This window comes from Eleutherodactylus coqui, chromosome 2 (assembly GCF_035609145.1).
Source record: "Eleutherodactylus coqui strain aEleCoq1 chromosome 2, aEleCoq1.hap1, whole genome shotgun sequence".
NCBI classification, from domain to species: Eukaryota; Metazoa; Chordata; class Amphibia; order Anura; family Eleutherodactylidae; genus Eleutherodactylus; species Eleutherodactylus coqui.
The window spans coordinates 339,917,287-339,940,712 of NC_089838.1; the positions used below are offsets into that span (position 1 = coordinate 339,917,287).

Here is a 23,426-nt window from a genome sequence, read left to right on the forward strand (position 1 = left end):
GAGCCGACTCTCCCACTGCTGCATAAGAAAGGTGGAGGAGTGCGGGCGGCACCCTACGGGCGGACACGCCCACGCCGCCGCACACTGGCTGCCCCACGCTGCCGGGAGAGCCCTGACTCCAGAGCTCCAGGACGCCGGTGCCGACACCGGAGCGGCGCGCCGACCGGGGGACCCTGCGCCGCCCTGCATGGTAACAGATGTGCTCACTGACAGCTGCAAGGGCTTCACCTCTTTGACTCAATGTGGCACATTTGCGTATCAGACAGACTGCACCAAAAGTAACATTTTGGGGCTTTGCATAATTTCTGCATTCACCTTAAAACATATACTTTATTCTGTTGCTATGCTGCTTTAGGCTATTGTGCCATCTTATTTACCTATATTCTGGTGATTGGTTCCCTTTGATGGTTACACACAGAATAATGGCACAGAGCTTAGCGGTCACACAGAGTATTAAGGCACAAAGCTTTATGCTTATCAGTGGCAACAAAACAGTCTCTAAGTACAGTCCTCTATGTAATTCCAACATAAGGCTACCAATCATAATGGAAACAGTCTCTTGCCATTGGCCACAGTTTCACTCACAGTAGATGTTTGCAAAGCAGCTATATGCAGTCCATGGTACTATTGGCAGTGTGTGTTTACATAGCTTGACAGGCCGACTGGGTCACAGTCTCAGGTCGCTTGCCGAGTCTAGTACAAGTAGTTTGTGCCTGCTGATAATACAGACTGTAGCCAGAAATTGTCGGTAAGCACTTGCAGTGTCCAGGCTCACCTTTACTCATGGAACACTTACTACAACGGTTCAAAGCAAGGTCCAAAGTGTAGAGAATGGTCAGTAACCACCCCATCGGATCACAGGATCACTACTACTCATAGTAGACACAACTCTACCCATGGATTCTCCTCTCCACTAACTAGCTCAGGACAGGTAAGTACTGTCTCTACAGAACTCTGACTGTCTCACTAACTCATGAACGGAACATGAAGTGCTCTGAGATGACCCCTTATAAAAATTGGCCCCACCAAGCATGCATTAATGGAGATGCAACATACAGTGTCCTCACATGTGACCTCTGATCCAGGAAACATTTACGCTCACTGCTAACAGTATAACATAGCTTGAAGGTGGAGTGCCTGCAATAAAGTTCATGTTAAACAGCACAAAAGTCAAAATGATACTGAAGAGCATGGCACAGATCAGCAGTTAGATCCACTGTTATATTACAGTCCAAGGGGGTAAATGAGTGCTCTGACAGGCCTATTTGGAGCACCCCTTTACACACACACTTCTACCTGCCTTACTGGAAGAATTATAAGGTGGATGGACAGTGTTTTTCCTTAGGAGGTAAGGCAGAATGACTAACCAGCCAGTTTACCTGAAATATTGCAAAACAGTTATTGAAAAGTTTCTTAAGAGCCTGCTTAATATCTGTGTTGCTCAGACTGTATATCATAGGGTTAAGAAGCGGAGTTACAACAGTGTAGAACAGTGATAGTAATGTCTTTGCATTTTGCTGCCGTGGAAATATATATGTGGTAATAAGTGACCCATAATATAGAGACACCACAGACAAATGGGCACTACAGGTGGAGAAGGTCTTCTTTCGCCCGGTCACAGATGGAATCTTCAGTATGGTGAAGATAATGTAGGCATAAGAAACTATAATAACAATAACTGGGCAGATAGCTAGAAAAAGAACTAGAAAGAAAGTTTCTAACTTCATTATAAAAGTGTCTGAACAGGAAAGCTCCAGTAAAGGCTCCAAATCACAGAAGAAATGGTCAATGACATTCGGCCCACAAAAATCAAAATGGCTCACTGTAAGAAAAATCATCAACACTGTAGCAAAAATCACCAACCAGCACAATAGTATGGCTTTTATACAAAATGTGAGGTCCATGACTGAGGTGTAATGTAGAGGGTTACAGATGGCCTGATACCGGTCATAGGACATCACCGTCAGGAGAAGACATTCCAATGCCTCAGAGCAGGAAAAGAAATGATATTGAGTCAAACAGCCAATAAAGGACACTGAACTTCCTTCATACAACACAACTTGAAGCATGTTGGGTACGATGGTCGTGGAGAGTAGAATATCAGAGAAGGAGAGCTGTGTGAGGAAGAAGTACATGGGAGAGTGGAGTGATCTGCTGTAAGACACCACAAGAATGATGAGGAGGTTTCCACATAACGTCACACAGTAAATGATCAGCAACAGGAGAAAAAAACAAAAATTAAAACTTTTTAAATTTTGAAATCCCAACAGCAAAATCTCCGTCACTTTAGAAACATTGTGATGTTGCATATCCAAGAAGAATTGTCAAAATTGCTGTAAACTGCAAGAAAGAAATTAGAGTTATATCTAATAGGAGGTGGAGTGTTCAGATGTTACCCTCCCTTAGTAATGTGTGATTGTTCTCAGTGAGAGAAACCAAGTAATCTTGCAGATGTGACACCTTTTAATGGCAAACAAAAACACATGATGTTACAGCGAGCTTTCAGGGATATCTCGCCCCTTCGTCAGGCTGTTGAATGAAACTAGTTTGGATGGCACACACTTATGACATACAGATGCAGAGGGAGGAGAACAAATTGCTATTGATCTAAATAAATGTTCACACACAGAAATTTGAGAATGTTTTGCACTCAAAACTTAAAACAACAGACAAACAGAGCGGAGACATACATCGTAAATCAGTCCACTGAGCTTTTGCTCTACTGGCTGACACGGTGCCAAAGCCTTTTTTCCTCCCTTAGTATACGCACTGTTAGACCATCAGTTCTATTATTTTTAGGACAAAAAGTAATTAGAGTTTGATTTTAGGAACCACTTTAATTTTCACAGACATAGAAGTTATGACCAGCGCTTAATACATAGAAATAGATTCTACGAGCTGCACTGTCTACATTTAGTTCTTTGGAATACCTCTGACTGCATTACTGGACATGCTTCTAAAATTTAACTTTTACCCACTGCTGCATTTCATTAGCTGCACTTGCCTCCCCCTCTGAAGACCTGTCCTCAGTTGGCTTATCAACCAGGTGGGGTCAGTCACCTCATCGTCCAGCGGCTCTTCCTCCGAATCCTCTGCGCGCTCCTCCCTCGGACTTACTGCCCTTACTATTGCCTCACTGATAGACAACTGTGTCTCATCATCATCATTGACCTTCTCACCCACTGAAAGCTCTTGAGACAGTTGCCGGAAGTCCCCAGCCTCATCACCCGGACCCTGGGAACTTTCCAAAGGTTGGGCATCGGTCACGACAAACTCCTCAGGTGGGGGAGGAACCATTTTTTCTCAATCAGGGCAGGGGCCCCAGAACAGTTCCTGGGAGTCTGCCTGCTCATCAGAATGTGTCACTTTCATGGAGTGAGGAGGCTGGGAGGAAGGAGGAGCAGCAGCGAGAGGATTCACAGTTGCAGCAGTGGACAGCGTAGAAGAGAGGTTGCTGGAGACATTGCTGGATGCACTTTCTACCATCCACGACAGGACCTGCTCACACTGCTCATTTTGTAATAAAGGTCTACGATGTGGACCCAAAAATTGTGATATGAAGCTGGGGACCCTAGAAAGTTTCCTCTCTCCCAATCCCGCAGCAGCCGGCTGCGATTCACCTGGACCAGGAATTCGGCCTATGCCCACACCCTCACTTGGAACTCCGGTTCCACGTCCTCTAGCCCTACCCCTACCCCTCAGCATGGTGGATTTCGAATAGAGCATACACAGAGCGGTGTAAATAATTTGGGAAATATTGGCGTGCAGTTTGAGGGAAACAGCGCTTATGTTACGCAAACTGCACCCAGGGCAAAAAATATTGTGGAAGTCTGCAAGCAGGCCTAGCTGTGCAATATGCAATAGTGATGCACCTAAACTGACAACAGCCACACAGTAAAAATGCAGACGGTCACAGGTAGCCGTAAGAAGGGTTTTTTTTTACTTTTTATTTTTGGGAAATGCAATGCAGGCTATATATCGTGCATCTGACTTTCCCTCTAACAGGGGGCTGTCGCCGTCCGCTGTGCGTGCAGTTGACGGCAGACACACAGCGTGTAAAAAATTTTGGAATTATTGGCAAACAGTAGGAGGGAAACAGCGCTTATGTTACACAAACTGCACCCAGGACAAAAAATAATACGGAAGCCTGCAAGCAGGCCTAGCTGTGCAACATGCAATAGTGATGCACCTAAACTGACAGCAGCCACGCAGTGAAATGCAAAGGGTCACAGCTAGCCGTAAGAAGTTTTTTTTTTTTTTTTTTAATTTTTGGGAAATGCAATGCAGGCTATATATCATGCATCTGACTTTCCCTCTAACCGGGGGCTGTCGCCATCTGCTGTGCGTGCAGTTGACGGCACACACACAGCGGTGTAAAAATTTTTGGAATTATTGGCGTGCTGTTGGAGGGAAACAGCGCTTATGTTACGCAAACTGCACCCAGGACAAAAAATATTACAGAAGCCTGCAAGCAGGCCTAGCTGTGCAATAGTGAGGTACTAGAGCTGCCAGCAGCCACAGAGTTAAATGCACACGGTCACAGATATCCCTAAGCAGGAGCTTTTTTGGGGTACTTGTTGACAGGATTCTACAGTAGCACTGTCCCTGCCTCACCAATACTGCCCCTATATTCTGTATAATTGGCTGCTGACTGAGAACGCAATACTCTGCAGAGCCCAATATGAAAAATAAAAATGGTGCAAAACTGCTCCTAGCAGCCACAACAGTAATGCACACGGTAAGATGTGGCCCTAAGAAGGACCGTTGGGGTTTTTGGACACAGGATTCCACACTACCCACTGTCCCTGCCTGACCAATACTGCCCCTATACTACGTAGTACAGCCTGCAGCCTGAGAACGCTATAGCCTGCACACCCGATATAAAAAAAAATGAGCAAAACAGCTCCCAGCAGCCACAACAGTAATGCACACGGTCAGATGTGGCCCTAAGAAGGACCGTTGGGGTTCTTGAAGACACCAACACCTTAACTATAGCACCAGCTGCACCCTCCCTAATCTCTGCCAGCGTGTGTCTGAGGCGAGCAGCGGGCGTAAAAGCTTTAAATATTCGGCGGTCACTTGATTTCGCCAGCCACTCACTGCGGGGGGGAGGGGGGGGAATTGGGCTGGAACGTCACAGGAGGAAGTTGTAATGCCTTCCCTGCATGTCTATTGGTCAGAAAATGGCGCAAAACTTTCAGGGAAGGAAATGGCATTGACTCGAGTGCCGCGTGGTGCTCGTCTCGAGTAACGAGCATCTTGAACACCTTAATACTCGAATGAGCATCAAGCTTGGACAAGTACGCTCGCTCATCTCTAGTAAAGACATTCTTCCTGCACTGTGAACACTGTAAAAACAAACTGCTGATATGACTCAATTCTGTGTTTTTTTCTTTATCAAACCACTTTGAGATGTTTGAATGTTTTCCAATATGTTATTTAGTATATTAAATGGTGCCATTGAAAAAACTCTGCAAAAAACAATCACTCACATGGCTATGTCTCCGGAAAAATTAAGAAAGTTTTTTTTTTTTAAAGTGGAAGGGAAAAAAAAGAATAAAAAAAAGGTTGCAACAGAAAGGGATTAATGAAGCTTTTAGATCTTCTGTGTGCTCATCTCCAAAACTCTTTGTACTGGATTTGTTGGAAAATATTGTGGAACCAGGCTGTCTTTAGTTTTGGCACTGACAATGGACATGTTCATGTCTGGAGATCAAGAAGTGAGCGTCTCAATCCTGCCTTTACTGTGGAGCGGCACACTGCTCCCACTGCTGCTGTGATGCTCTGAGTGACTATTGCATATGATAGACAGTCACCCATTGTGCAACACCCCATAATAGTACCCTGGATACGTGACTAATATGAAGAGCTGGGAGAGTTAAGTGTTGGCTTGTCATGGCGGCACTTACCAGGCTCTGGTCCGAGAGGGATGAAATGCAGCCAAGGCCAAAGCAGGATTGCAGGCCACCTTCCTTCGACACCCCTGAGATAGGGAATGCCAATAAATGGGATGATGGGGTATTAGTTATCACTCGTTACGCCACCATTTCCACACACCAATATGCTACATGGTGGAGAATAATCACAGAGGCTTGTGTGTCTTACCTCGGGTCCCCAGAAATGGTTAGGGCCCGGTATAACTTTACTTAGAAACTTACTTTGGCAAAAAAAATCATTCACAGAAATGCAGGTACAATTCTTCAAAGAGTAATTAGAACAGAGCTCAGAGATTAGGGAGGATACACAGGATGATACGGCTCCTACAGTATGCGTTATCTGTATGGTACTGCTCCTGGACTGGGAGCACTCCAGAGGAGGAAGGCGTCATTCCACAGACACTCTGGCAGCGATTATTTACTCAGAGGATTAACAATAAAACACCGCGCAGCAGGCTTGTGGGTGTGACTCCGTAGCGTATCTCTATATAGTGATCCTGACTCTGGACGATGCACAGGGAAACCTTGTGGTCTGAATTTTTACCTGAACGATGGGCCTCTATATACAGAATTATTTGGGGATGCTCTCTCTCTCTCACGATGTTAAGACTCACTCCACTCACATCCAGACTCCAATTGCTATGGGATATCTCTCCTCCTCTTCCATCTTCACCTACATGGAAGCTGAAGGTGCTTCCATATGGCTCTGTGTTAGAACTCTCTCCTTCTGAAAACAAGATGGAAGCTCCTGAAGATGGACCCTTTTCCTCTCTCAAACAATCCTATTTATACCCTCTCACATTCCACATTGCCAACGTGGTTCCAATTTACAAAAAGGGGACCAAAAGTGAGCCAGGCAACTACAGGCCGGTAAGTTTCACTTCAGTAGCGGTAAAAATTTTCGAGGGGATTCTGAGACGCCATCGATGAGCACCTCAAGGAGAACAAGGGAATAACTCCTCATCAGCATGGATTCATGAAGGGTCGCTCATGTCAGACAAATCTGATCAGTTTCTACGATGAAGTAAGCTCAAAGAAGGGCAACTAAACTAATACATGGAATGACAGGACTGGAATACCCAGAGAGGCTATCCAAATTGGGACTATTTACTCTAGAAAAAAGAAGGTTGAGAGGCGACCAAATAACCATATATAAGTACATGAAGGGACAATACAAGGATCTCTCCCAGGATCTGTTTATACCGAGGACTGCAACGGTAACCAGAGGGCATCCGCTACGATTAGAGGAAAGCAGATTTCATCACCAACATAGAAAGGGGTTCTTTACTGTTAGAGCAGTTAGACTGTGGAACTCTCTGCCTGAGGACGTAGTGATGGCGAAATCCTTAGAGGAGTTTAAAAGGGGACTTGATGTCTTTCTGGAGAGGAAGGATATTATAAGGTATAAATCTAAGATTTGTTAATCCGGGTATACAGGCAGGTAGGAACTATTAGGGGTTTATCCAGGGAACAGTCTGATTGCCATTAGGGAGTCGGGAAGGAATTTTTTCCCCAAAAGGGCTAATTGGCTTCTGCTCTTGGGGTTTTTTGCCTTCCTCTGGATCAAAAAAACTGGAGGCTAGACAGGCTGGACTAGATGGACAATGTCTTCACTCAGCCTTACGAACTATGTTACATGACATGACAGACTGATACATTTACACGCAGGCATTGATTTTATTAAAGTTAACCTCCCAAGCGTCGCAGCTGTGCAACACACACACTGGATTTGACAAAACAAGCTTTGCACAGTGCATCTACATAAGACAAGCATGTATGACATTTATGGAGGGGACTAGGACGATGTACTGGGACACTATACTATTAGTGGTACAAGGAATAATGACAGCTCAGCAATATATTCAGGACATCCTGGAGCCACACATGTTTCATCTCATGGCAGGTATTCCAAGAGGCATTGTCTAGCAGGATATTGCAAAACATTACAACACTTCCATGGCCTGCTGACCGATTTATCACCAATAAAGCATATATTGGACCATCTGGGATGCAAACTTCAGCAGCATATGAGTTTGCACGATCTAGAGAACCAGTTATAGCAAATGTGGAGCAGTATGCCAAAGTAGACCATATAGAACCCGTATACCCCATGCCCGAATGTATCAAAACTTACATCAAAGTTGGAGGGTACTAAAACTTCCCTTCAAGTGTTCAGCTTTCCACAATTAATTTTCCTTTTGATCTAATATTGTAATCACTACTTATATCGATGTTACACACAGAGAAAGTTCAATTCTGACAAATCCTTCCAGGGAAAAATCTACTTACTGACAGGAAAGCCTCAAATCCTCGCAGCAGCTTCACGTCTGGTATTTTTACTTTTGGAAATGTGTGTCGTTGCAGGAAATCTTGAAAGCCGATCATTCTCCAGAATGGCAGACACATTGTTATTGATGTACTTAGTGCCTTTTATAAAAGAATCTTGTAGCCGCAGAGGATTCATGCCGCTCCCTCTGGGAGATTCCTCTCTGCAGAATAGTTTGCTAATTTTTCTACACTACATTTCATTCATTGTGCTATAAATGTGAAGACCTCAATAAAAAAAAAAAATGGTTTTAACCCTTTAAAAACCAGAGTGTTTGGTCCTAAAGAAACAGACACTTTTAAGCAATGTGCTGAATTTTTTTCCTCATTAATTTTTTCTTGGGATATCACAATAGTTTTTCCTGTGTTTTTTTAACCACCTATTTTGGACCTGAGGACATAATGAGTTTTGGGAATTTGCATATCTACTTTTCAAGTGTCACAACTTTGTAATTTTTCCATTGAAATGGCCACCAAAATCAGCAAGGCAAACGCGCTGGCACATCTTAGCTAAGCATCACACTAGGTGCAACGAAGGCCAATCACCGCCTGCGGGTGACACCACTGCCTCTTCTCCTGTGTTACATGCTGGCATTGCTGTCCAATCCCCCCCAGGATGCAGTACCCCTAGGTCTGCTAAGGCCCACTTGGTACCTTGTCCTGATCCAAGGTCTGGTCCGGATGGTGAGGTTGTGGGCATTAGGGATACAAGTGTGAATGGGAATAATCCTGGTTCAGCCTGGGTTTCAGATGCTGTTAAGAGCTCAGAGACCCAGGCAGCTCTTGGTGCTCCCAATATGGGGGCACCTATTGCACAAGCAGGTACTGTATCTGCGACTCCTGGGGGCTTTGCGGAGGGGAAAGAGTTCAAATACAGTTGGAGGAAGAGAGGTGGACCTATCTCTCTGGATAGAGAGCAAAGGGGGGAAACCGTATAGTGCCTACCGACACCCAGGCAGGACGTATCTCATAGGAATGTGGTCCTTCTTTGCTGGAGAGGCAATGATGCATGTTCCCCAAGGGGGAAGGTAGTGGAGCTTCTACTGATGATGGGCTTCAGGGTGGTTGACATCTTGCCCTGATCCATGCCTATGGCACATCTGAGTTTGACATCAGTTTTCTTTGCCCAGAGGGTCTAGAGATTTTCTGGGGAAACTACGAGCTGATGAAAAAGGAGCCCAACTGGCAAGACTTTGGCGTCCAGGTGGTGTTTCGCCAGAATGAGGTCAAGAAGGTGACCGTTTTGACCCATAATGACTCCCTTTCATGCTATGACATTATGACGTGGCTCAGTCGGTACAGTGAAGTGACAGACATGCCCAAGATAAACAGGGATGAGCAAGGCATATGGTCCGGGGCCTGGACGTTTATGGTCAAGTTGAAGCTTTCAGGGAACTCAGTAGCTCATATACCATCTGCAGCCTTCCTCGGCAGGGATCGTATCCTGGCCTTTTACCAGGGGCAGCCGAAGCGCTGCAACAGGTGCGGTGACCCATCACACTTGAGCGTCACTTGTAAGACTGTGAAGTGCGCTCTGTGTGGGGGTCTGGGTCATCTCCCTGCCTCCGGTGCGGAGATTAGGTGTAACCTGTGTGGTGACCTTGGTCACCCATTTAGCCGCAATGTTGTCTTAGCTCCTATGGATGGGGGTCGTGATGTGACCTCCAGGGGAGAGGGTACCAGCAGACGTGAGGGGGCTCAGGAGCCAGGGAAGAACCAGCAAAAGACGGCTGCTCAGCAGAGGCGTCATTAAAACGCAGATGGAGCAGGGAGCTGGCAGGAGCCCACGTGGCAGGTGGATCAATGGTGGCCCCTGTACCCGAAGCGAATCTTGCAGCTGAGGCTTTGAGGGACAGCGAGTTAGATGAAGAGGACAGGAGGATCCACAGGGTGGAGGAGACCAACTCTGCAGATTCTTCCCACTATGAAAGTGTGGATGAGGAAGGCAAGAGGTGTTTAGAGAAAAGGCACAAGCTGAATGCCACTAGGAGGAAACGAAAGGGGGATTCAAGATCTTCTCCCACTCCAGGCCAAGTACTTTAAGGAGAATCCTGCTCACCTCCGGTTGGAAAAATTAGTGGCTAGAGCCTGGTGGTCACCCCCCTAACAATTTAGTTGGGCCAGACCATAATCAGCAAGGCACACGCGCTGGCACATCTTACCTAAGCACCACACAAGTTGGAACGAAGGCCAATAACCGCCTGCGGGTGACACCACTGTCTCTTCTCCTGTGTTACATGCTGGCATTGCTGTCCAATCCCCCCCAGGATGCAGGCATAAGCGTCCACTGCGTACTGAAAGTTTTCCCAGCACAGCAAGCAGCTGTCCCCATCCCAGACGGGGTAAGGCGCACCCCTTTGCCTACTCAGTATTCCACAGTGTACGGAAATGTTTCCCAGCGCAGTGTTCAGCTGTCCTCATGCCACATGGTCGCTTGATAGCCACACCACCCTCATGTCTATTTATAAGTGCAGGAGAAGGAACAGGAGACACACATTGCAGAGGGTTGGCAGGGCCTTGCAGCAACCCTCCTTGAAATTGTGGGCGATAGCCCACAATGCTGATGAGAATTGCTGATAAATTAACGTATGATCATAATTCCAATCCCATGCCACCTCCATCACAAAATTTCATGAGCCACAAATGGGGGCATAAAGCGGACTCGGATGCCAGTACTTCTACATATCTCCAAAATTCAACAACCCATTCTAAAACAAAATATTTTTTTACCCAGAGTGCAGGTGAAACCAGAAAGATTTGTTTACCAAGAGTATAGGTGAACTCTTAAAAGATTTGTTTATTTAGAGTGTAGTTGAACCCCTGAAAGATTTGTTTACCAAGAGTGCAGGTGAAACCCTGAAAGATTTGTTTACCAAGAATATAGGTGAACCCGTAAAATAATTAGTTTACCAAGAGTATAGGTGCACCCTTGAAAGATTTGTTTACCAAGAGTGCAGGTAAAAACCTGAAAGATTTTTTGAGTGACAGCTCATACTTGCTTAATGGGATTCAGGTGGTGGTCCACCGACAGGTAAGCTACCGCCTTTCCCAGCCCCTGCCTCTCGCTGAGGGCCTTATTAACCAGTGCCCCAGGGAAAGACAGCATGAACTGTAAAGAAATCAGTGGCCAAAGATGGACACCGCGCTGGGATACGTTTCCATACGCCCTGTGACCCTTTGAAAATTGTGTTTCATAGCTGACAAATCGCAGACAAATTAATGTATCATTGTAAGTGCCATCCCATGCCACCTCCGCCGCAGCATTTCATTAGCCAGAAACGCCAGCATAGGGGGGACTCAGAGGCCAGTACTTCTACATTTTTAATGAAGAAAACAACCCATTTTAAAAAGAAGAATTTTTTTTTTACCAAGATTGCAGGTGAGAACCTGAAAGATTTTTTTGAGCGAGAGTGCAGGAAATTTGTTTACCAAGAGTATAGGCGAATCCCTGAAACATTTGCTTACCAAGAGTATAGGCGAAGCCCTGAAAACTTTGTGCACCAAGAATATAGGCGAACCCCTGAAACATTTGTGTACCAAGAGTATAGACGAACCCCTAAAAATTATGTGTACCAAGAGTATAGGTGAACCCCTGAAAGATGTGTTTACCCAGAGTATAGGTGTACTCCTGAAAGATTTGTTTACCCAGAGTGCAGGTGAATCCCAGAAATATTTTTTTTTTTAAAAAAGAGCTCGTACTTGCCTAATGGGATCCAAGTGGCGGTCCACCGATAGGCAAGCTACCGCCTGTCCCAGCCCCTGCCTCTCCCCAAGGGGCTCTTTAACCAGTGCCCCAGGGAAAGACAGCATGTACTGTGAAGAAATTAGAGTGGCCAAACCAGGACAATTCATTCTGTCTCGCTGTCAGATAGCTGGACACTGCTCTGAGATACATTTGTGGACTCTGTGGGCATATAAAGCTGGAACCAGCATGTTTGCTGAACTCTAGTGGTGGACCTCTTCAAAATTGGGGGCAAGAACCTGGAGGCAGCCCTCAGAAAAAAATTGTTTTGACAGAGCCTGGAGGCAGCCCTCCGAAAAAAATAGTTTTTACAGAGCCTTTTGGCCCTCTGAAGAATTGGCTGATCAGCATGCTGACATGCTGGTTTAGGAGGAGGAGGAGGAAGATCAGAGAAGAATAGATCAAGCTACTTCTACCCTTTTTTGGGGTGATAGAATGTGCATGGTTCTCCAGTTCCAGCTTAAAGATAATTCATGTGGAGAAGAGAAGTCTAGGGGAATCCAGGCTCTCTTCATCTTAATGAGTGTAAGCCTGTCGGCGCTGTCAGTTGATAGGTGGGTACGCTTATCCGTGATAATCCCCCCAGCAGCACTAAACACCCTCTTTGATAACATGCTAGCGGCAGGGCTGGCCAGCACCTCCATGGTGTACAGCACAAGTTTGTGCCACGTGTCCAGCTTTGACACCCAATAGTTGTATGGAGCAGAGGGATCACATAGGACGTTGGTACAGTCAGCTATGTACTCCCTCACCACCTTTTTATACTGTTCCCTCCGACTCAGCCTAGACTGGGGAGTTGGGCCACAGTCTTGCTGGGGTGCCATAAAAATGGCAAAGGCCTTGGAGAGTGTTCCCCTGCCTGCGCTGAACACGCTGCCTGTTCCACTCGTCTCCCCTGCTAGTTGGCCCACTGAACTACGTCCTCTACTGCTAGCGTTGTCACATGGGAACTTTAGCATTAGCTTTTCTACCAGGGCCTTGTGGTATTGCATCACTCTCGTACTCTTTTCCTCTTCGGGAATGAGAGTGGAAAGGTTCTCCTTATACCGTGGGTCGACAAGGATGAACACCCAGTAATCTGTGTTGGCCAGAATGCATCTAACGCAGGGGGCACAGGAAAGGCAGCTTAATATGAAGTCATACGCAACAAATCGCTGTCCTTACTAGGAGGATGACTTTCAGTCTTCTTTTCCTCCTCCTTCCCCTCCTCCTCTTCAGCTCATACACACTGAACAGATGTGAAGGAAGTAGCATGGGTACCCTTTGTGGGCAGCAGTCTCTTCCCCCTCCCCCTCCACCTCTAATATGCGCTGAGAAACAGACCTGAGGGTGGTCTGGCTATCAAGCGATGTATTGTCATTCCCCATCTCCTGCTCTATCCGCAAAGCGTCGGCCTTAATGCTTTGCAGCAACCTTCTCAGCGGGCAAAGCAGCGGGATGGTTACTCTGATATTGGTGGCATTGACGCTCGCCATTTGTGTTGACCCCTCAAAGTTTCCTAACACCTGACAGTTGTCACACATTCATGCCCACGCCTCTGTGAAGAAGAGCGGAGGCTAACTACCACTCTGACGGGCATGTTGCAGCTGGTATTCAAGAATGGCTCTACGTTGCTCGTAAACCCTGGCCAACATGTACAAAGTTGAATTTCAGCGCATGGTCACGTCGCATAACAGTCGGTGAACTGGCAGCTGGAAGCGCTGTTGCAGTCTCCTGAGGGTGGCAGCATCTGTGGTGGACTTTCTAAAATGTACGCACACGCGACACACCGTTCTGAGCAGCTCAGAAAAATTGGGTCAGTTTTTAAGAAAGCGCTTACTCACCAGATTGAACACGTTGGCCAGGCATGGCACATGTGTTAGTCTGCCAAGCTGCAGAGCCGCCACCAGGTTATCACACATGACAATGCCTGGCTGGAAGTTCAGCGGCGAAAGCCACAGATCTGTCTGCTCCGTCAAAGCCTGTAACTGCTCTTGGGTGGTGTTCCTCTTGTCACCTAAGCTCAGGAGTTTCAGCACAGCCTGTTGATGCTTCCCCACAGCAGTGCTGCAGCGCCTCAAGCTACCAACGGAATATAGTAACATAGTTCGTTGGGCTGAATGAAGACAATGTCCATCTAGTCCAGCCTGTCTATCCTTCTGTGTTGATCCAGAGGAAGGCAAAAAACCCCAAGAGCAGAAGCCAAATAGCCCTTTTGGGGGAAAAAAAATCCTTCCCGACTCCCTAATGGCAATCAGACTGTCCCTGGATCAACCCCTAATATTTCCTACCTACCTGTAACCCGGATTAACAATTGACCTAAGATTTATAACCTATAATATCCTTCCTCTCCAGAAAGACATCCAGTCCCCTTTTAAACTCCTCTATGGATTTTGCCATCACCACTTCCTCCGGCAGAGAATTCCACAGTCTAACTGCTCTTACAGTAAAGAACCCCTTTCTATGTTGGTGATGAAACCTGCTTTCCTCTAAACACAACGAATGCCCTCTTGTTACCGTCGCAGTCCTGGGTATAAACAGATCATGGGAGAGATCCTTGTATTGTCCCCTCATGTGTTTATACATGGTTATTTGGTTGCCTCTTAGCCGTCTTTTTTCTAAAGTAAATAATCCCAATTTGGATAGCCTCTCTGGGTATTCCAGTCCCTTCATTCCATGTATTAGTTTAGTTGCTCTTCTTTGAACCCCCTCCAGTACTGTAACATCTTTCCTGAGCACCGGTGACCAGAGCTGTGCGCAGTATTCCATATGGGGCCTGACAAGTGCCTTATATAGTGGGAGGATAATGTCCTCGTCCTTCGCCCCTATACCTCTTTTAATACACTGCAAGACTTTATTTGCCTTTGCAGCAGCTGACTGGCATTGGTTACTCTAGTTTAGTCTACTGTCCACCAGTACCCTCAGGTCCTTTTCCATATCACTTTTCCCTAGCAGTACTCCATTAAGTGAATATTTGTGACATCCGTTTTTGCTGCCCATGTGCATAGTCTTACATTTTTCAACAATGAACTTCATTTGCTATTTTTCTGCCCAAGCCCCCAGCTTATCCAGGTCCTTTTGTGGCCGCACATTGTCCTCTGTTGCATTAATTATATTGTATAATTTTGTGTCATCTGCAAATATTGATATTTTGCTGTGCAGCCCCTCTATCAGGTCGTTTATAAATATATTGAACAGAATGGGGCCTAATACTGAACCCTGTGGCACCCCGCTAGCGACTATGGTCCAATCAGAGTACGAACCATTTATTACCACCCTCTGCTTTCTATCATTGAGCCAATTATTTACCCAATTACACACGTTTTCACCCAATCCGAGCTGCCTCATTTTGTATATTAGCCTATTATGTGGCACGGTGTCAAAGGCTTTAGAGAAGTCCAGATATACGAGATCAATAGATTCCCCCAGGTCCAGCCTAGAGCTTACTTCATCGTAGAAACTGATCAGATTTGTCTGACATGAGCGACCCTTCATGAATCCATGCTGGCGCCTCTCAGAATCCCCTCGAAAATGTTTCCCGTTACTGAAGTGAGACTTACTTGCCTGTAGTTACCAGGCTCGTTTTTGCTCCCCTTTTTGTAAATTGGAACCACGTTGGCAATGCGCCAATTCAATGGTACTACACCGGTTTTGATAGTGTCTAGAAATATTAGATATAGCGGCCTGGCCTAGCTATCTCGTCACTTAGTTCCCTTAGTATCCTTGGGTGTATTCCATAACTGAAGGCGACATGCTCACAGATGGTGATTGAGAGGTGGAGGAGGAGGAGGGGTGGGGGGGAGGAGGTGGCATAATAAGCCGGAGAAACCATGACTGAGGTAGGATCTGCAATCCTCGGTGTGAATAGCATGTGAGCGGACCCAGGGTCAGACTCGGTTCCAGCCTCCACCAGGTTAACCCAATGTGCCATCAGGGAGATGTAGTGTCCCTGCCCACCAGCACTTGTCCACGTGTCGGTGGTTAAGTGAACCTTCCCAATAACCGCGTTGGTGAGGGCACGGTTTATTTCTGTGACACGTGCTGGTGTAGGGTGTGGACAGTGCAGCGGGAAAAATAGTGGCGACTGGGGACCGAGTAGCGAGGGACTGCCGCCACTATCAGGGTGTGGAAAGCCTGTTTCTACCATCCTATATGGCAGCATCTGCAGGCTGAGTAGTTTTGAAATATTGCACTGGGACACATTGGTGGAGGCAGTGGAGGACCGTGCATGTGAAGGGTGCAGGGTGGGTGACGCTCGTGCCTGCATCCTGGGAGGGGGATTGCATCTCAGTGCCAGCATGTGACACAGGGGAAGAGGCAGTGGTGTGACCCGCAGGCAGTGAATGACATTCGTTCCACCTTGTCAGGTGCTTAACTATCATATGCCTGCAGATGCTGGTGGTGGTCAGGCAGGTAGTGGTGGCTCCCGTGCAGCACAGGTTGCACACCACTGTTTGTCGGTCATCCGCGCTCTCATTAAAAAACCTCCAGACTTTCAAACACCTAGCCTCTGCACGGGAGCGTGCCGTGAGGAGGTGCTGTGGGGAACAGTTGGGGGATTACTTGCTCTGGCCCTGATTCTCCCTTTGGCCACCCCACTGCCTCTTCCAACCTGTTCTGGTGCTGCACTTGCCTCCCCCTCTGAAACGCTCTCCTCAGCAGGCTTACCAACCAAGGTCGGGTCAGTCACCTCATCATCCACCAGATCTTCCTCGGAATCCCCAGTCCACTCCTCCCTCAGACTTAATGCCCTAACAACAACCTCACTGACAGACAACTGTGTCTCATCATCATCATCAACAAATACCTCTTGAGACATTACTTGGAAGTCCCCACCCTTATCACCCGAGACTATGAAAGGTCCAAATTTTGAGGATCGGTCATGACAAACTCCTCAGGTGGCTCATAAACCCTTGTTTGGGACTCAGGTAAGGGACCTGAGAACAGTTCCTGTGAGTATGCCTGTTCTGAATCTCCTTTTCCTGGAGTGAGCAGGCTGGGAGGAAGGAGGATCAGCGTGAGGATTCAGAGGTCCAGGCCCTTGGCTAGTGTGAGTGGACTGCATAGAAGACTGGGTGGTGGAGAAATTACTGGACGCGTTATCCGCTATCTGCGACATCACCTGATTGCACTGTTGTGGTTTTAAGAATGGTGTACTACGCGGACCGGCAAACTGTGAGATGAAGCAAGGGAGCATAGATATGTGGCGTTCTATTTCTTCCTCAGCAGCAGGCACTGTTTCACCCCACCCAGGACCTTGGCCTCTGCCCACACCCTCATTTGGATGTCCACGTCCACGTCCTCGTCCTTGACCCTTACCCCTAGTCTTGATCATGTTGTATAATGCACTGCGTCAAAATGCTACGCAAACTGCAAGGTATTTTGCGTACACTATAGCCAAAAAAAGATTGTGAGAAAGGCGTACAGTCTGCTTATATAGTGTGGATCGACAGGACACACAATGGGTTCTTTTGTGTACACTATAGCAAAAAAAAGACCAAAAGTGGAAACACAAGTGGAGTTGTAGTCCTAAAAAGGACTGTTGGGTTCTTGGGACTGTTGGGATCCCTGCCTAAACGCTCCTTCTACCTTACACTATCGCTCTCCCTCATTTACAGCAGCTCTGTCCCTCAGCTAATCCAGCGTCTGTGTGAGGCGAGCATTAGGTGACCTGAGTTTTCATGATCCCAGGTCACCTGTTGCGGCCAGTCAATCACTGCTATAGACATGCACAGGGTTGGAACATCACAGCAGGAGGTGCCAAAGCTGTCCCTGAACGCTCATTGGCTTAAGAAAGCCGCTAAATATGTGGGGAGGAGAGGGTGAAATTTTCTCGAGCACTGAGTCACTTTTCTCGAGACATGAGTACTCTCGAATATGCTGATGCTCGAACGAGCATCAAGCTCAGACGAGCATGCTCACTCATCTCTAGTGCTCACACATGCACATTTGCTCTCCTTTTTCCTGGGGTACTCAGGGTGCTCTTTTCTCGTGATCCTTGGAGGTCTCAGTAGTTGGACCCCCAGCAATCAAACATTTATCACCTAACCTGTAAATACTTGTTTCTTGAGGAATAATGCCTTTAAGGTGCACACCTAGTGTTGAGAGTGAAACACACACTTAAATAGATGCTTTGAACAAGTATCAGGTCCAGCCTTTTCCTATGAAGAGGGTGTCAATGACCAGGGTGTAGTTTAGGGTGACTTTCTATCCACCAGGGGAACATCTGCAACCGCCAGCTGCTCGTGTGCCAGTATGTTGGTAAGTGTCCATAAACTGTGCCAGGGACATTATGGGAGGCTGAGGGCTGCGGGGATGTTCTCTGTGTAAGAATAGTCCTCAGACATCCTTCCTGTGTAAGTTTGAACAGTTTATTAACAACTTTAACTTTCTGGCTGCAAAACAGTTTCTTAGTCTGTGCAATGATTATATGTCCACAAAGGTAACAGCAAGGTTGTTTCCAGCTACCGTTTGTTGAATAGAAAAAAAATAGTTTTCCTGCTGAGTCAGTGGAACCAAAGTGTCAAGTCCTTCAGCGCAGCATAACTGACAGATTGAAGACCGCTACTGGCCACCACAGGCTAATGTCCAGAGGACCCCCTGGGTCTGACTGCTCCCAAAGAAAATGCAGTTGGGGTGTTATCTTCCTCCATGCCCATAGGGTGCTTTGGTGCCAGTCACCTCTTGGGTCCAGACCACGATCTGCAGTGGAGCTGCTGCAGCTGCTTCCTTCTCTCACTGAAGTCCTGACCTCTACCAGGTGAGAGGAAGGGCAGTCCACCCAGAGCCCCATACTGTATGCTTTAGTAATCAAAGCCCTATGATCTATATTAAAGGCACAATTACCCAAATGTCACACCATGCTAACTTAACCAATAACATCTTGGCTACACCCCTTTACACCTACATAATGTATCCTTTGCCAGTAACTAATGCAATGCTATGTGATGTCACGCTATGTTATACCATGTGGGTATATGTGTTGTTTAACCCCTTAAGTTGATGATACAACAGTGCGTTCTGGATGCATTTATATTCCATAATATGGATAAGTGTCCCAGCCTGACCATGGGTTCCTGAGCCAAATTCAGAGCACATTAGAATCTATGATGCATGGGGTTCAGGTCAGGAGACACTCATTCATATTACAGGTGCATAAATGCGGGGTGGATTACACTTGTGTGTCACCATCCAAAGGGTACATCCACACCATGAAATCTACTTTGAACAAATTCAGTGTGGATTTCAATATAAAGATGAGGCAGAAATCCACAAGGCTTATGATATATGGGATATGTAGAGCCTAAAGTTGCATGGTAGCAGCTTAAAACACATTTGTAGGTGAATGGAGTGATTAGCCAAAATCCCAAAATGTTAGTCAGCACGTCACCAGTAAAACCAGCCTCTTCTACTCTCACCGCCACCCCTTTCCTGTCAATGTCAGCGCTCATACCACTGGAATCTCGTGCAGGCGCTCTGCGCCTCTCCTGGCTCACCTCTCATGACCCCTCAACTTCACTGACACATATGCGCCGGGAGAGGTGCAAGATGCGTGCGTGAGATTTCAGCGCTAAGAGCATTGACATAACAGGGGTGTCGGTGAGAGCTGAATAGGATGGGTTTTATAAGTGATGTTGTTATGGCACTCTGACCTGCATGGGACAAAAGGTTTCAATAACAACTTATGGAACACCCTGTGAACCCTCCATGTAGCTGGCAAACCCAATTCGTAGGCAAGCGGGTTCACCACACGAGTGATGACAAACGGACCCACGTAATGTGGCGCCAGCTTCAAGGATAGGACCCTTAATTTGAGATTTTTAGAAGACAGGTATACCTTCTGTCCCACCCTGTAAGGTTTAGATACGGATAGACTCTTCTCACTACGCAACTGCATGCGAGTCCCCGCTGCTTCCAAGTTTTTCTGTACCTCTTTCCATACTCCCCGAAGCGTATCTGTGGCGACATCAGCTGCAGGACAGACCGAGGGAGTAGGGATTGCTGTAAGGAAGCGAGGATGCTGACCGTATACACAAAAAATGGAGATACCCCAGTGGAAGAACAAGGGTGGTTGTTTAGTGCAAACTCTGCCAATGGCAGGAACTCTGCCTACTGATGAGCCTTTTCGCTAGCAAACAACTGTAAATATTGCACTAAATATTGGTTCTTCCGCTCAGTCTGACCATTAGTTTGTGGGTGGAATGCTGAAGAGAAGGAAAGCGACGTTCCCAGGTTTCTGCAGAAGGCACGCCAAAACTGCGACACAAACTGAACCCCACGATCAGATACAATATTTTGAGGAACCCCATGTAGGCGAATTATTTCTTTTACAAAAATCTTGGCAAATTCTTTTGCCGAAGGTAGCTTCTTTAACGCCACAAAATGTGCCATCTTTGAGAACCGGTTGACCACCACTAAGATAGTGGTGCACTTCAGGGATTCTGGTAGATCAGTGATGAAATCTACCGATAAGTGCGACCATGGACTGGAAGGAACCGGTAGCGGTCTCAGAGGACCCTCCGGAGGACGCCGCTGACTCTTATTGCGAGCACAGACAGAGCATCTCCTAACAAAGTTGCGGATCTCTTGAGACATGCCTGGCCACCAGAAGTGTCTGGAACAAAGATCCAGGGTCCCCTGAAACCCTGGATGCCCTGCGAGAACCGACGAGTGAGATTTATTCATGACTCTAGGACGTAGGGTCTCTGGCACAAACCATCTGCCCTCCGGCACCCCCGAAGGAGCGTCCTGCTGAGCATCCTGTAGTTGAGGGTTGAAGTTAGACTCTACAGCTGCCACCACCACGCCAGGGGCTAAGCTATTCTCGGGGGTCATAGTCTCACTATCCGGCACCCCGAAACTCCGTGACAGGGCATCCGCCTTCACGTTCTTCTCTCCTGGGATATATGTCACGACGAAATTAAACCTGGCGAAGAACAACGCCCACCTGGCTTGACGAGCTGTGAGTCTTTTAGCATTAGCGAGATATACCAGATTCTTGTGATCAGTATACACGGTAATTGGGTGTCTAGCACCCTCAAGATGGTGTCGCCACTCTTCCAGAGCCCATTTGATAGCCAATAATTCACGGTTACCCACGTCGTAGTTGTGTTCTGCTAAATTAAACTTCTGCGAGAAGAACGCACATGGGCTATACCCAGATCTCCCACTGACTTCCTGCGACAATACTGCTCCTGTCCCCACTTCAGACACATCTACCTCAATGAAAAAGGGTAGTCGTGCGTCCGGCTGTATTAGCACCGAGGCAGTCGTAAATGCCCTTTTTAGATGACTAAAGGCCTCAAGGGCTGCAGGTGACCATTTTACCAAGTCGGCCCCCTTCTTAGTCAGGTCGGTCAGGGGTTGAGCAATAACCGAGTAATTCTTAATGAATTTGCGGTAAAAATTTGCAAAACCTAAGAACTGCTGGAGAGCCTTGAGGTTGTCTGGTCTGACCCATTGGGAGATTGCTGCTACTTTATCAGACTCCATCTGAATCTCCGTGGGTGAAATTACATAACCAAGGAAGGATACTTGTTTAGAACCAAATGTACATTTCTCTAACTTGACAAAAAGTTGATACTCGCGCAAATGGGTCAGGACCAACCTCAGGTGCCGCACATGTGAATCCCAGTTAGGCGAGTATACCAGAATGTCATCAAGATAGATGACCAGAAATACCCCCAGGAAGTCGTGAAAGACCGCGTTCATAAAACCCTGAAACACAGCGGGGGCGTTACAGAGTCCGAAAGGCATGACCAGACATTCAAAATGTCCTAACGGGGTGTTGAACGCCGTCTTCCAGTAACATTTCAGTTGCAGCACTATAGGCAGAGTCCAGTAACATTTCCATAGCAGCAGTATAGGCAGAGCCCAGTAACATTTCAGTAGCAACAGAATAGGCAGACCCCAGTAGCATTTCAGTTGGAGCAGTATAGGCGGAGCCCAGTAATATTTCTGTTGTAACAGTATAGACAGACCGCAGTAAAATTTCCGTAGCAGCAGTATAGGCAGAGCCCAGTATTAGTAACATTTCAGTAGTAACAGTATAGACAGACCCCAGTAACATTTCCGTAGAGCTCAGTATTAGGTACATTTCAGTAGTAACAGTATAGACAGAGCCCAGTAACATTTCAGTTGCAGAAGTATACGCAGACCCCAGAAAAATTGATGTAGCAGCAGTATTGGCAGACCCCTGTAACATTTCTGCAGTTGAAGTATAGGCAGACGCCTGTAACGTTAATGCAGTTACGCTCCTTTCCTTTGGCCCAAACAAGCTTCTCCGATAACTGTGGTAAAACGAGAGAAAATACATGATGCGCATTGCTGATCCCCTGACCCCAAAGCGAATGGAGGAGGTGGCATTACAAGGGCAAGACACCATGACCAGGACCTGCTGTAGTCTGTGTGGGAATCACGTTAGCGGGCCCAGGGTCAGACTCGGTTCCGCGCCTCCACCTTGAATTTTGCCTCCATGGGCAAAATCAAACCTGCAGATACGAAAAAGAGCCAATGGACAAAAGCAAAGACACAGAAAAAAAGTGGAAGCAACAACAGCTATGTGGAAAAGCTACTATTTTCTGAGACAAGAGGGGCATTTGATAGCAATGAAAAGGATATTCTAGGTACTAAAAGTCTGAACCCCTCCTCATCTCTATCAGAAATATGGAAAGGCTTCATTCATATGTTTTCTGTTGACCATTTCAAAGTGTTAGCAATGCAAGTTTCTGGCTATACCACTCATCTTTGTCAGGAATTACCAAAGATGATCACAAGTAAAGGCCTCATCATTCAGTCCAAAATCAGTCCGGGAGTATGTGGATCTCAGCTTCCCTGCTTCCACCAAGGATATGTACCTGTTGCTACTCTGTCCCCAGCCCTGCAGGGATGCTGTGTTCTATAGTCGGCTCTATTCCTACCTCAGCTGTACACTCAAATATGTAATTATTATCAGTACAAACAAGATGGAAGCCACTATTGCTCTTTCTGTCGGCTGAATGCTTCAGCTAGGAATGATCGAATACGACCCCGGTTGTATTTAGTTGGTTTTCAGAACTGTGCCCATGATTAAGAGGGATGGCCGGGGGCATTCCTATTGTGCCGGTTTAGGTGAAATTCTTGGACCGGCGCAAGACGGACCAAAGCAAAAGCAGTTGCCAAGAATGTTTTCATTGTTGGAGGAGGAGGGGGAGGGTTTAGAGGAGGTGGCATATACCGCCGCAGATACCAGAACCGAGGAAGGACCCTAAATTCTGGGTGTGGGTAGGACCTGTGCGGTCTCAGGCTCTGACTCGGTCCCAGCCTCCACCAAATTCTCCCAATGTGCCGTCAGGGAGATATAGTGGCCCTGCCCGCCAGTACTTGTCCACGTGTCCGTGGTTAAGTGGACCTTCCCAGTAACCGCGTTGGTGAGGGCGTGGGATGTTGCAGGAGACGTGGTTGTG

At 46.9% G+C, this 23,426-nt stretch overlaps 1 protein-coding gene across 1 annotated transcript; it reads right to left on the reverse strand.

Moving 5' to 3' along the window:
- Positions 1-1,313: 1,313 nt before the first annotated feature.
- On the reverse strand, positions 1,314-2,309 carry LOC136610457 (olfactory receptor 1468-like). The gene has a single exon (XM_066589684.1). It carries the CDS (start codon positions 2,307-2,309, stop codon positions 1,314-1,316), a length of 996 nt encoding a protein of 331 aa, XP_066445781.1.
- Positions 2,310-23,426: the final 21,117 nt, after the last annotated feature.

What these genes read in the sequence shown, in the direction of transcription:
- LOC136610457 (XM_066589684.1), bottom strand. Translation starts at nt 2,309, where the DNA reads ATGCAACATCACAATGTTTCTAAAGTGACGGAGATTTTGCTGTTGGGA.